This window comes from Gekko japonicus, unplaced genomic scaffold, assembly GCF_001447785.1.
Source record: "Gekko japonicus isolate JY-2015 unplaced genomic scaffold, Gekko_japonicus_V1.1 scaffold698, whole genome shotgun sequence".
NCBI lineage: Eukaryota > Metazoa > Chordata > Lepidosauria > Squamata > Gekkonidae > Gekko > Gekko japonicus.
Window position 1 is genome coordinate 634,866 of NW_015168069.1, and position 15,252 is coordinate 650,117.

At 48.0% G+C, this 15,252-nt stretch overlaps 1 protein-coding gene across 1 annotated transcript in view; it reads right to left on the minus strand.

Moving 5' to 3' along the window:
* MAP2K5 (mitogen-activated protein kinase kinase 5) overlaps positions 1–15,252 on the minus strand; it is a 236,163-nt gene that overhangs the window by 195,834 nt on the left and 25,077 nt on the right. Inside the window, exon 6 of the mRNA XM_015414599.1 lies at positions 9,599–9,647. Coding sequence (XP_015270085.1) covers positions 9,599–9,647 — 49 coding nt within the window. The remainder of the gene's footprint in view (positions 1–9,598; positions 9,648–15,252) is intronic.

The window sequence follows — 15,252 nt, forward strand, 5'->3', positions numbered from 1 at the left end:
CACACAGTGGCCAGCCAGTTCCTCCGAAGGGCCAACAACAGGGCACAGAGGCTGAGGCCTTCATAAGAACATCAGAAGAGCCCTGCTGGATCAGACCCGTGAAGGTCCACCTAGTCCAGCATCCTGTCTCACACCGTGGCCAATCAGTTCCTCTAGAGGACCAACAACAGGGCAGAGAGGCTGAGGCCTTCCCCTGATAAGAACATAGGCAAAGCCCTGCTGGATCAGACCAGTGGTCCATCTACTCCAGCATCCTAGTCCTCTGGACAGCCAACAAGGAGCGTAGGCTGAGGCCTTCCCCTGAGAAGAACATCAGAAGAGCCCTGCTGGATCAGACCTGTGGTCCATCTAGTCCAGCATCTTGTCTCACATAGTGGCCAACCAGGTCCTCTGGAGGGCCAACATCAGGGCATACAGGTCGAGGCCTTCCCCTGATAAGAACATCAGAAGAGCCCTGCTGGATCAGTCCAGTGATCTATCTAGTCCAGCATCCCGTCTCACACAGTGGCTAACCAGCTCCTCTGGAGGGCCAACAACAGGGCTCAGAGGCCGAGGCCTTCATAAGAATATTGGAAGAGCCCTGCTGGATCAGACCAGTGAGGGTCCATCTAGTCCAGCATCTTCTCTCACACAGTGGCCAGCCAGTTCCTCCGAAGGGCCAACAACAGGGCACAGAGGCCGAGGCCTTCATAAGCACATCAGAAAAGCCCTGCTGGATCAGACCAGTGAGGGTCCACCTAGTCCAGCATCCTGTCCCACACAGTGGCCAGCCAGTTCCTCCGAAGGGCCAACAACAGGGCGAAAAGGCCAAAGTCTTCCCTTGAACAATGAGAAACTGCTTTGGGTCCCTATTGTTAAAATAAATTAATGTTTTTAATCTTTCTGCTGCAACTGGTTGTTACTTATGGCGGCCATCTCGAGTCTCCCAAAAAGGAGCAGGGAGACAGAATTCCCAGAAAGTGTTGCTGGCCGAGGGCTCCTGAAAGGGACACCCGGTAATAATATCTTAGGAGCAGTGTTCCCTCTAAGCTGAGTTGGTGTGAGCCAGCTCAGAGTTCTTCAGCCTCCGGCTCACACGTTTTTGTCTCCGCTCAGGGAGGAGGGCTCCAGAGCAAACTAATTCATGCAGGAGCCAAATCGCTCGCTCACAACTTCAATGCCAGCAGCTCACAAAGTAGAATTTTTGTTGCAAGACTCCTCAGCTTAGAGGGAGCGTTGCTTAGGAGCACCCCCTACACAAACTTCTCAGGTGCAGGGGGCAAAGACTGCAGGCCACGCAATCCCGTGAAACCACCAACAATTTCCACTGGAGATTATGAACACAGATACATATGAACACGCAAATGAGTCTCATACAGAGTTGGACTGCTGGTCTGTCTTGCTCAGCGCCGCCGCCTCCAACTGCAAATGCCCTCTGGGGCCTCGGGCAGAGGATCTTTTGTGCCGCTTTTGCCCAAGAGCTTCGAATCGAAGATGCCGGGGCTAGAACCTGGGACCCCCCAGCATCCGCGGCACACACTCTGCCACTGAGCTACAGCTTGCTTTGGGGGAAGGGGGGGGGAACCCCCTCCCAGTGGCTTTCTGATGTAGGTCACTTAATTTAATCTACCTTTGTTCGGAGTCATCGGAGGAGAAACACTTTAGATCTGCATCACCGCAAAGAGATTCGCATCCACAACATAGAAGCAGATCCTTCTGGGAGCAGCCGTTTGCGGCTTAATTGTGTGAGCTTCAATTTGAGAAGGACCGGTAAAGTTTGCACAAACACAATTGTCTGCGTTGATCTTGTTTGTTTGTTTCCTGCAAGAGCGTTTTCCTCACCCCAGCCCATTTCGCCTGCATTTAGTCAAGCAGTGGAAAGGAAATGACACCCCCTAAACACACACATTCTCTCTCTCTCTCTCTTGCTTCCTTTACCGTCTCCCTGGACTATTCCCTGGAGTGTCGGCTCCTTGAAAATCTGCTGTGCGTGGAAATGATGAAGGGAGAGGAGAAGAGACCAGGACGAAGCAACCAGAGGCGGTCAGCCTCTGAATCCCGGAGCCAGGAGGCAACATCAGGGGAAGGCCTCGGCCTCTATGCCCTGCTGTTGTCCAGAGGAACTGGTTGTCCCTCCAGAAGAACCCTCAACTGGCCCTCCAGGGGAACTGTGTGAGATGGGATGCTGGACTAGGTGGACCCTCACTGGTCTGATCCAGCAGGGCTCTTCTGAGGTTCTTCTCAGGGGAAGGCCTCGGCCTCTATGCCCTGCTGTTGTCCAGAGGAACTGGTTGTCCCTCCAGAAGAACCCTCAACTGGCCCTCCAGGGGAACTGTGTGAGATGGGATGCTGGACTAGGTGGACCCTCACTGGTCTGATCCAGCAGGGCTCTTCTGAGGTTCTTCTCAGGGGAAGGCCTTTGCCTCTCTGCCCTGCTGTTGGCCCTTAAGAGGAACTCGCTGGCCACTGTGTGAGACAGGAGGCTGGACTAGGTGGACCCTCCACTGGTCTGATCCAGCAGGGCTCTTCTGACATTCTCATCAGGGGAAAGCCTCGGCTGAGCCAGTCTGCCGGTGTGCCGGGGCTTGGAGAACACATTTAACTTTAGGCGGAGAGGGAGGAGAGGAAGGCAGAAAGAAAGGTGGAAAGAATAAAGTGGAAAGAAAGCAAATAGACGGGGGAGGGGAGAGGTAGGAAGAAAACAACTTTAACTTTAAATGTGTCCTCCAGGGCCCCCACGCCAGCTGGCTTGACTTGGAGAAGGGATTTAAAGAGACAAATGCCTCCTCCAAGCCAGCCAGCCGGGGAGGGTCCTTGAGAACGCATTTAAAGTTAAGGTTTCTTTCTTTCTCTGTTCCCTCCCCCACCTCAAGCCTACCCAGGGAGGGGAACACTGGCTGGGGAAGGGAAGACCGATCAGGGAGGCAAGCCTCCCCTTTGCTTCCCTAGCCGTCCTGCCGGGAGCCGCATAATGTGCGACAAAGAGCCGCATGTGCCTCCCGAGCCGCAGTTTGGCCACCCCTGCTCTAATAGAACAAAATTTGAGTCCCAGGGGACCTTTAAGACCAACAAAGTTTCATTCTGGGTGTGCCCAGAATTACACTTTATTGGTCTTATTGGTCCTTCCTCGTCTTTCGGCCAATCTCCCACCAGCGGCCTGGATCTGAATAGACAGCGGGGTACCCACCGTTGTATTTTAACCAATCTGATTGGACATCTGCTCTCTCTGTTTTTACATTCTAGTCTACGATTTCGTCCTGTGTAAACTGTTGTTTTAATGTTCCTTTAATCATATTATAATAACTGATGTTAAAACGCCCTGAGCTCGTTCACGGGGAGGGCGGTCTATAAATCAAATACATAAATAAATAAGAAGGTGCCACTGGACTCAAACTTTGCTCTCTTGCTTCAGACCAACATGGCGACCAAGGCTCCCTCTAAGCTCTGGAGCCCTGTGAGCAAAAATTCTACTTTGTGAGCGGCTGGCATTAAAAGTTGTGAGCGAGCGATTGGGCTACTGCATTAAATGGGTTTGCTCTGGAGCCATCCTGCCTGAGCTGAGACAAAAATATGCGAGCTGGAGGCTAAAAAAACTGTGAGCTGGCTCACACTAACTCAGCTTAGAGGGAACACGGATGGCGACCCACCTGACTCTAACTCTAATAGTACCTCTTTTAACATTTCAGGTAGAAGCTCTGTTGAACAGGATACCGTTCAGTCTGCGCAGCCAATCAGAAATCCCAGTTTGGTGTAGTGGTTAAGTGTGCAGACTGTAATCTGGGAGAACCGGGTTTGATTCCCCACTCCTCCACTTGCACCTGCTGATGTGACCTTGGGTCAGTCACAAGCTCTGGCACAGCAGTTCCTGAGAGAGCAGTTTGTGTCAGAGTTCTCTCACCCACCTCACAGGGTGTCTGTTGTGGGGAGGGGAAGGGAAAGGAGTTTGTAAGCCGCTCTGAGACTCCAAGTGAAGGGCGGGGTATAAATCCAATCTCTTCTTCTAAATAGAGACAGTTTGGTGTAGTGGTTAAGTGCTCGGACTCTAATCTGGGAGAACCGGGTTTGATTCCCCACTCCTCCACTTGCACCTGCTGATGTGACCTTGGGCAAGCCATAGTTCTGACAAGAGCTGTCCCTGAATGAGCACTTTCTGCCAGAGCTCTCTCAGCCCCACCCACCTCACAGGGTGTCTGTTGTGGGGAGGGGAAGGGAAAGGAGTTTGTAAGCCGCTCTGAGACTCCAAGTGAAGGGCGGGGTATAAATCCAATCTCCTCTCCTCCTCCTCCTCCTAAGCTCCACCCACTTTCTAAAAGCACTTGGGGGGTGGGACCAGGAAAAAATGCTGGCGAGCGAGACGGGGGGTCCTGAGCTAGTGAAACTCTTATGGGCATAATGGCCGGTTTACCAACTCAGCTCAATACCCCCCCCCAAAAAAAAATACACCCAGAAACTGTCAAATAACCACCGAGTGACTTCACAGCAAGTCCTGGAATATTAATTTGTCTGGAGGCATCCCTGACTGGTTGCCAGGATCAGAAGGACGAATGGAAAGTGACTCCAATTACGGATCAGCAGACAAAACACTCTTTGTTTATTTCTGGGGGTCCGAGACGGAATCAGCATGCATTTCTGATAAATCATTAGAAGCAAAAAAATAAAGGGGTTTTTTTTTTACAGTTAATCCTGATTTGATATGTAAAGCTCCAGCCGAAGTTCCAGCCCCATAAGCTATACCTCCTCGTTACCAATCGAAGGCCTAATGGCTTCAGAAAGCAGTCACACTCCATGAGCAGACAATTGAAGAGATTTAGTAAATCCCACTTTATAGAGCAGAGACTAATCGGAAAACACGAGCCAGTCAAATGTTTCTTATGAACCGCTGACACTACATCAATGCCGAATCAATTGGCGGCATTTGCTCTGAGTGACAGAAAAGAAATAAATATTTATATCACATAACCTATATCAATGAACCTAGGCAGAAAGCTATTTCTAGCCTGTCAATATTTGATTATCTTGAAGAATCGTGTCCCCTTTCCTTTAATGATTAATATGAATTCCTTATTAAACCTAAGTGGAGGCTATCAGGGAAAGAATGAATGTCTTTATTAACGCTTCCAAGCAGAGGTGCCAAACAAATGAAATAAAAAACGTCCCCTGCACTAAAGTTATGCCGAGTGTGGCTTAAACCACCAAACTGTTAAAGAGAGGGGGGGAAATTCAGAAGTTACAGCTCGAGAAACTTGACCAGCTTATGAGGAAACTGGAGGGCTTAGAGCCTGGTCTCCTACACAGTTAAGAGTGATCAGACTGAGCCGATCGCTAAACAGAACTCACGCAGGCTGAACTGGCCAGAGAGGGTGCCTGTTGCCCCTCAGTGTGGAGCTCCATGCATGTTTCCGTGTGCACAAGTGGCGCTCGTACAAAGGTGCTTTATCCAGTCAACTCCATGAAGGGGTAAATCTACACAGGTATCCTTTTGCCCACACGGAGATCATAGAATCACAGAGTTGAAAGGGGCCATGTTGTTGTTGTTCAGTCGCACAGTCGAGTCCGACTCTTCGCAACCCCATGGACCAGATCCCCTGCCCAATGCAGGACCAGCCTAAAGCATCCCTGACAGATATTCATCCAGCCTCTTCTTGAATGCTGTCAATGAAGGGGAGCTCACCACCTCTCTAGGCAGCTGATTCCACCTTTGGACCACTCTGACCCTGAAAAAGTTTTTCCTAATATCCAGCCGATACCTTTCTGCATGTCATTTAAACCCGTGGCTTCGGGTCCTCTCCTCCGCTGCCAACTGGAACGGCTCCTTGCCCTCCCCCAAATGACAGCCTCTCAAACATTTAAAGAGAGAGCAATCATGTCCCCCCCCCCCTCAATCTCCTCAATCTCCAACAGTAGTTAACAGTAGTATAAGTTTATTGTCTCAGCCATAAGCCATAACATAATACAGGTCATAAAATGGTAATGTAGACAATAGAAAAATATCAGTATACTCCTATACTTCTTCTACTTTGCGTTAAATACTAAACTCATTCTGATTTCCCTTGTTGCTAAGGCAAATAATGCCATTCTGCTAGAGACAGAGTGGTCAAGGTCTGAGAGTAAAAATTTGACCAGATCCAGATTGGAGAGTCCATTACGCTGCGGAATAATAGGGATGATGTACTTTAGCCTAAGGGCTTCATGCCATGGGCATCTCAGAATATAATGTACAATATCATCAACTTCCCCCATATCACAAGGGCAAAGTCTAAGGGGGACAGGGATACCTCTTCTCCAGACTAAACCTTCCCAGGGCCCTCAACCTTTCCTCATAGGGCTCGGCCTCCAGACCCTGGATCCTCCTCCTCGCTCTCTTCTGCACCCTCTCGGTTTTGCCCACGTCCTTTTTGAAGTGCTTCAGGTGCGGCCTGACCAAGGCAGTACACAGAGGGGCTATGACCTCCTGCGATTCCGATGCTATGGCCCTTTTGATACAACCCAAGATCACCGCAGACTGTGACAGCAGCCATGAAATTAAAAGACGCCTGCTCCTTGGGAGGAAAGCGATGGCGAACCTAGACAGCATGATAAAAAGTAGAGACATCACCCTGCCAACAAAAGTCCGCATGGTCAAAGCAATGGTATTCCCAGTAGTCATGTATGGCTGCGAGAGTTGGACCATAAGGAAGGCCGAGCGCCGAAGAATAGATTCTTTTGAACTGTGCTGCTGGAGAAGACTCTTGAGAGTCCCTTGGACTGCAAGGAGATCAAATCAGTCAATCCTAAAAGAAATCAACCCTGACTGTTCCCTGGAAGGCCAGATAATGAAACTGAAGCTCAAATACTTTGGCCACCCAATGAGAAGGGAGCACTCCCTGGAGAAGACCCTGATGCTGGGAAAGATCGAAGGTCAAAGAAGACGGGGACGGCAAAGGATGAGATGGTTAGACAGTGTCATGGATGCAACGAACATGAAGTTGAGCAAACTTCAGAGGACGGCGGAAGACCGGAGGGCCTGGCAGGAACTGGTCCATGGGGTCACGAAGAGTCGAACTCGACTGTGCGACTGAACAACAACAACAAAAGACAGGATTTCATGTTTCCACCGAAGTGAGTTGGAGATGTTTGTGCACACAGGGCGCTCCACAGGCCGTCCTTTGACTGGTGTTCAGCCAAATGCTCAACAAATGGATAAAGGAGCCCGAATGCGCTCAGAGGGATCTCACCACGCCGCTAGTAACGCTAGTCTTCACACTCTAAATCTTCTCTTGCACACACACACACACAAACGTCACTGCCCCTGCTTTCACAAGAGTTGTCTATGCCAGGCAGTTCCAAGCCCAGGGTAGCTTGATCTCGCCAGGTTTTGGGAGCTAAGTGGGGGTCGGCCCTCGGCTAGTACTTGGACGGGGGACCACCCAGGAAGTCTGGGGCTGCTACACAAAGGGAGGCCACGGCAAAAACCACCTCTGAATGGCTCTTGCCTTGAAAACCACATGCGGTCGCCATGAGTCTGCTGCGACTTGATTGGGGGGGGGGAAGGCTTCCCAAAATCAAAAAAGATAAGGATATTCTTCACACATTCCCTTTTCTTACTAGTCATTAACTTTTCCCTTAATTTCAGTAAGTATATTTAAAGAAGAAGAGGAGATTGGATTTATACCCCGCCCTTCACGACCCAAAGGTGTCTCAGAGCGGCCCACAAACTCCTTTCCCTTCCCCTCCTCACACAACAGACACCCTGTGAGGCAGGTGGGGCTGAGAGAGCTCTGAGAGAAACTGCTCTTTCAAGGACAGCTGTGCCAGAACTACAGCTTGCCCAAGGTCACCCAGCAGGTGCAAGTGGAGGAGTGGGGAATCAAACTCGGTTCTCCCAGATTAGAGTCCGCGCACTTAACCACTACACCAAACTGGCTCTCAGGAGGAGGAGGAGGAGGAGGAGGAGACTTGATTTATACCCCGCCCTTCATTCAGAGTCTCAGAGTGGCTTACAAACTCCTTTCCCTTCCCCTCCCCACAACAGACACCCTGTGAGGTAGGTGGGGCTGAGAGAGCTCTTTCGAGGACTGCCCTTGAGAGAACAGCTCTTGTCAGAACTATGGCTTGCCCGAGGGCATCCAGCAGCTGCGAGGGGAGGAGTGGGGAATCAAACCCGGTTCTCCCAGATCGGAGTCCGCACACTTAACCACGACGCCAAACTGGCTCTCAAAAATAAAATAATCTGTCGTCAGATAATGAGATTCCCAAAATAAATAAAGTGAGGGAAATTAAATAACCACACCTTTCCCCCTCTTCCCCTCCCAGAAAATCCCCAGTATTACCACCCCCCTTCCAAAATGCATTTGTAAAAATTTAATTAAAACACCGGGGATGGCTAACAATTCTATACATGTATTTTATTTTTTTATAAAGATCAGAAGAAATCCCACCGCAGCCATTCAGGCAAGAGTCGGGAGTCGATGTTTTTCCTATTTTTAAAATAAATAAATTGAAATCCATATTCCTAAGTTTTATTTAAAGGATTCTGTTCGCAGACGATCAAGGCTGCGGTGCGGGTGACGCTGGACCCGACCGACCGCCTCTATTAAGAGCCGAGTGTTACAGGTGATTGGATGAAGGACAAGCGCAGAGACCCGCTTTTATCTTCCTGACACCCTCAACTACAACTACTTGATTCATGAAATGCCAATGAGACGGGGAGAGGTCACTGTGTGAAGGCGCTGAATACGCATCTGAGATAATTAAGATTTCAGCCTTCGCAACATGGAAGGGAAGTGAACAGCAGTTAAGAAAATCAATAAGAGTCTTTTATTTGCAGTGACACAGATGTCTCAGTCAATAGTGTCTAATAGGCAGGCTTGATCGCCGCGGACAGGTGCCTGCCTCCAAGGCTATCAAAGGGCTTTCACCATGACAAACATTAAAACTTATTTATGTTGCTATTGACGGATCCCTGCTGCCTTACAGGTAGCGGCGTTTAGCGGCGCGCATTTAAAGTCGTTATACCACTTTGGGCCTTCCCGTCTGTCGGAATCCAAGCTGGCCAGGAAGGACTGGCCCCAGAGTATTCCTTTTTGCCCATCAATCGTGAGGCTACTGCGCTCAATTGCCGATGCCGGGGGAGGGGGGGAGGGGAGGGGCTTCTAGGGTTTTCCGTTTCTAGAGCAAAATACGAGGCCCCAAAGAACAGGACGGTGTCACCTTCCGCCACGGCGTCCTTTGTTGTCCAATGCTACTTGCATTGAAGCCCGTGCGCGAGAAGGATCCGAGAAGCCCAAAGTCCTCCTTTTGCTATTCAAAATTGATTAAGTTTCCTTCCCCCCTAAATTGAGGCAAGCGGCAAAAACGACGGGAGGCGAAAGGCGCTTCCAATCTATTTGAAGCTAAATCTGATTAGTGGGTTTTGAGAAAGGGGAAGCAAATTGGTGTGCCAGTCCAAATCAATCAGCGCACGGGGCTCCCGCGCAACGCAGAGCTCTTTCGCCGCCTCTCCTCTTCTTTTATTAAAAGAACACATTACTGGTAGGTGAATGGTAAGCATCTCTGAGGTTTGTCTCGCGACACGGGGGCATTTCTCCATCCGTGCCACGGCGCACCTTGCCCACGTCTACTCCCCATCTAAGGCACCTACCTGGCCGTTCGCTAGTATTTTCTTCAATTCCGCAGAGGACTTCTTCAAACTGTTAAAATTGGAAAAGACAAAAAAAAAAGTATTTCAATGACAGCACAACTACAGACTGCAACTGCACCCAGCTGAAAGAATGTAACCCATGGTCCTGCAAAACAGGAAAGGGGAAGAAAGTTCACGCGGTACGGTGGGAATGAAGTTGGGATCTGAGCACAGGGTTGCCACCTTTGGGTCGGGAAATTCCTGGAGATCTGGGGGTGAGGAGGAGGAGACTCAGCGGGCTCTACTGCCACGGAGTCCACCCTCCAAGCCAGCCACTTTCTCTGCGGGAATTCATCTCTGCTGTCTGGAGATCGGTGGTAATTCCGAAAGATTTCCAGACCATAAACTGGAGTTTGAAGAAACCAAAAAAAAAGAAAGAAAGAAAGAAAGGAGGGGAACCAGCATACAAGAAATGGTACATAACACAAGAGACCGCTGGCTGAAATTACTTAAAGTGATTTTTATTTTTATTTATATATATAAATAAAAACAAAATATTTAATGCCAAGTTCACTAACAGTATAGCAAAATGAAGCCTAGGTATCCTTGCAAGAAACAACAGTGATACGGAAAGGTAAAGTCACAGTAGTACAAAAAAGTAAGTCCCAAAAATATCAATGTGTCTCACTCCTGTTGTATTATAATTCCATAGTCCATATATTCATCATAGAGTGGACTCATATAATTCCAGAAGGATCCATATAATCTTGCAATCCATAAGCGACACGTAGTCCGGATGCAAGCTGCCGCGTTTCGAATAATTCTTTTTCAAAGCCAATAGGGACCCAATCTCAGTAGTAGCACATACAGAAACCAGTTTAATCAATCACTACTGTGACTTTACCTTTCCGTATCACTGTTGTTTCTTGCAAGGATACCTAGGCTTCATTTTGCTATACTGTTAGTGAACTTGGCATTAAATCTCTCTCTATCTATCTCTCTATCTATCTCTCTATCTATCTATCTATATCTATCTATATCTATATCTATATCTATATCTCTATATCTATATCTGTATATATATCCAGCGGTCTCTTGTGTTTCGTAACAAACTGTAGGTTGGCAAGCCCTGCACATGGTTTTAATTGACTCTTTCGAAATTACTGATACCTACTGACAGCTAGGAGAGGCCTACGAAGAAATGCACCTGCAGAGTCCCCATTTGTTTTAACAGGCTTGACAAGAGAAAAATGGCTGCAGGATTCAGTCCTACAAACCTAAATGGCTTAACGAGCCACGGCCACACAAATACGCAATTCTGGAATTGAGTCGACAGTGGATTTTTCAAAGGAGAAAGAATTCAAAGGAGAAAGGTATTCTTGCAAGGATACCTAGGCTTCATTTAGCTACACTGTTAGTGAACTCAGCATTAAATATTATATATATATATATATATTGTTCACTTTAAGTAATTTCTTCCGAAAAGATACCAGTGTCTTGCCTGTCAATCGACACAAACCAAAAAATGTCTACCTGTTATCTTTATTCTTTAATAAGCCTACTTTAAAGAACGAGGACTTTCCCAAACGAAACGGACAAGTGATCTTGTCATCTCTTGCCGGCCGACCATTTTGTGAACATGAAACGGAGGCGGACTCTCAAGGATTTCAAAACACGACCTTCCAAACGCAGGCGGGTTTGGAAAATGAAAGGCAATTAACTGCCCCATTAGATGTCAAGCCGTCGCTTCTGGGATGATTTCGGGACCCGCTCAAAGGTCCGTTGACAAAGCAAATGGTCGGGGACAGAGAGACTGCTTAGCAATGTATTACCATTAAACATCAAATGCTTAATAACAGAACATCTGTAATACTTGGCCAGTAATCCTTCCTGTGTTCTTGGCAGGCTAAAGTATGGGTGTTCTCGGTTGTTTTTTAAGCGTCAAGTGCCATTTATCAATCAAGCTTTGGACTGCAGCTCTGTATTGGACGGGAAATTGGGCTTGGTTGGACAAACTATGTAATACGTTCCGTATGAGCCCGTGATAACCCTTTGGGACCCCCTAGCCAAGTATTTATTATTTATTTATGCTATTTTTATTCCATCCTTCTCACTGAGATTACACAGAATAAATCAATGAACTCAACAGGATGGGACATCCCACAGGCAATGTAATAAGGCTAAGATTGCAGATACCTGAAACCAAGCCGAAACACAGCATCATTATTAACATGATGCAGAAACTACACGGTAGGGTAATACATGCAGCCATCTATCTCTAGCAGAGGTCCCTCACTGGCTATTAGCCATGAGGTACAGATAGGAACTCTCGGTCTGGGGCAAGTGATGCTCTGTATTCTTGGTGCTGGGGGGGGGGGGGCAACAGTGGGAGGGCTCCTAGTGTCTTGGCCCCACTGGTGGACCTCCTGATGGCACCTGGTATTTCTGGACACTGTGTTGGACTAGGTGGGCCACTGGCCTGATCCAACATTGGCTTTTCTTATGTTCTTATACATCAACAGGTAGTGCGCACCATACAAGATGGTACAGGCCACAATCCTTTCCCTCTCTTTTAAGCATCTTTCTGGAGCATTCCCTTCCAGTCCTATCGCCTGCGTTAAAAAAGACCTCTTGAAAAATTCAGTTTTGCATACTTCGCAGAATGCCAAGAGAGAGGGTAAGCCTCCCTGACCCCCTTAGGCAGACCATTTCATTAGGTGGGGGCTGCAGCAGAGAATGACGTGGACGGCTTTTACAAGAACTGGCACACAGGTCAAATACTCCATGAGGTTAAGCAAGGCAATTCAGGGGTGTCAGCTTACGTTTAATTAATATTTAAGGAGGGTATCATTTCTTACCAGGGTCTTTTTGCCCCACCCCCACCCTCAGGGCAGACCCAGCAGGGCAGCAAAGCTCCTCCTACTGGCCACCTGCGGTAACTGCAGGCAGCTCCAAGGTTAGCACCAAGACCTCTGAACACAGATTTTTCCTTTATTTGAATAGTCACTGTTACTTTAGTTGGGTTTGTTTTTAATTTGAAACGGTCAGTTTGCTCTAGCATTCCAGGGTAAATGCCAATAAAGGCAAAGGTTCCCTTTGCTCGAAAGCTGATTGAATCCGACTCTAGGGATGCAGTGCTCATCTCTGTTTCCAAGCCGAAGAGCCAGCGCTGTCCGAAGACTTCTCCGTGGTCATGTGGGCAGCACGACTAAACACCAAGGCTGTTACCTTCCCACCGAAGCGGTACCTATTTATCTACCTGCAGTTTCTTGCTTTCGAACTGCTAGGTTGGCAGGAGCTGGGGCCAGAGAGGGGAGCTCACTCCGTCATGCGGCACTCGGGTCTCGAACTGCAGAGCTACAGATCTCCCAGTCTACAGCTTTCAGTGTCTTAACCTCTAAGCCACCGCATCCCCATAAATGCCAATGGGTCACATGTATAGAAATCTTACCTAACACTGTTAAATTATATATAAAATTTCATTAACGTATTTAACAATGCTGCTTTCATCATTTCAGAACATCAGACAATGTAGACTGTTTTGTCATCAGCACACGTATCAAATCTCCTGATGATTTTAAGTATGTCTTCTGCTGTTCTAATAAAGGTAACGCTTTTAAAATGTTTTACAGTATTTTGTAAAATAGCTTATGGTAAAGATCTTCCCTTGCACAGCTAACAGAGGATCCACTACCTGACCTGGAGAGAGCCAGGCTGTTGGGTGTTACAAGATAAAAACACTCAGTGTACTGTTTGTGTTGTCACAGGAAATCACATGCTTTTGTGTAAGCCAATGCTAGTTTAGAACCGCAAGCCCGGGAAAATTATACCTGATCTAAGAGTTCGATTGGAAGCAAAGTGTCAAACTGTTTTAGCATTTTATGGCTCCTCTTCCCGTCTTTGTTCTGTTCCACAAGGAGAATGTAAGAGAAGCCATTGCTAGCTCTTCTAGTCTTGTCCTTTGTAGACTGAGGATGTAGCTATTTAGCTGTGTTGTTATTTTCATCCCAGTTACCTTTCCCTATGCTAGAATGTAGTAAAAACTTTTCTATTTTAAACACACATGGACTCTGAGTCTGATTATTGTACTCTGGCATTGCTAGGCTATTTTTAACTCTGCTGAATTACGGATTTTCATAAAAACTCCAACACAGGCAAACCCGATCCTGTCAGATCTCAGAAACTAAGCAGGGTCGGCCTTGGCTAGTATTTGGAGGGGTGACCTCCAAGGAATACCAGGGCCGTGCTGCAGAGGCAGGCAATGGCAAACCACCTCTGAAACGTCTCTTGCCTTAAAAACAAGTCCAGCTCGCCACCTGGTGGGGCATAGCGCTAAAAGAGCTAGCTCTTGTGGCTGCTAGACAATCTTAGGATCTCCTGGCTACTCTACACACAACGCCATACAATAATTACAATTATTACAGAAGATCCAATATGATCTCCCCAACCTTTTCCACCTTCTAATGACTCTTTTTTTTTTTCTTTTTCCTTAATATTTAAAGGGGCTAAAACAGATCACAGTCCTGGTCTATGTGCTCTCTCTCTCTCTCTCTCTCTCTCACTCCCTCCTCCCTCCAAGAGTCCGGTCGCATCTTAAGAAGAAAAGAGAAGAAGAGATTGGATTTATACCCTGCCCTTCACTCAGAGTCTCAGAGTGGCTTACAAACTCCTTTCCCTTCCCCTCCCCACAACAGACACCCTGTGAGGTAGGCAGGGCTGAGAGAGCTCTGTCAAGTACTGCTCCTGAGAGAACAGCTCTGAGAGAACTTGTGACTGACCCAAGGTCGCACCTGCAGCTGCACACGGCACATTACACCAAACATGAAAGGGGTACACAAGATTTTTTTGTGTGTGGACTGCTTTTGACTACAGCACATGCATCTATTAAGGGCCGGTTGTACATAACTGTTTCCGGCTAGAGAAATAAGTTGTGTGAATGGGGTTTGGGCACCTTCATGTGCAAGTCTGAGCGGCTGGCATTAAAGTCGTGAGCGAGCCATTTGGCCACTGCATAAATTAGTTTGCTCTGGAGCCCTCCTTCCTGAGCTAAGACAAAAATGTGTGAGCCAGCGGCTAAAAAACTGTGAGCTAGCTCCCACTAACTCAGCTTAGAGGGAACACTGCCTGTGAGGTAGGTGAGGCTGAGAGAGCTCTTTCAAGAACTTCCCTTGAGAGAACAGCTCTGACAGAACTCTGGCTTGCCCAAGGTCATCCAGCAGCTGCATGTGGAGAAGGAGTGGGGAATCAAACCCGGTTCTCCCAGATTAGAGTCTGCGCACTTAACCACGACTCCAATCTGCCTCTGCGCAAAGTGGCTTAGAGACCAACAAGATTTCCAGGGTACGAGATTTCAGGAATCAAGCTCTCAAAAGCTTCTACCCCGAAAATCTCGTTGTTGTATGAGGTGCTGGTGAACTCCAATCTAGCTGTGTTGCCGCAGAACGGCACGGCTCCCCTCTGAAACCTTAACTACCTTACCAATTTTGGCCTTCTGCCTGATTTTTTTTTTGTGCTGGGGGGGCAGCAGTGGGAGGGCTTCTAGTGTCCTGGCCCCACTGCTGGACCTCCTTTTTAAAAATTTACTTATGAGTTTATACAGAGGTCATTTCGGGGGGGGGGGAACGCGGGGGAAGGCAGTTCCCCCGGGGGGGGGACGGGGGGGGGGGCCCATGACG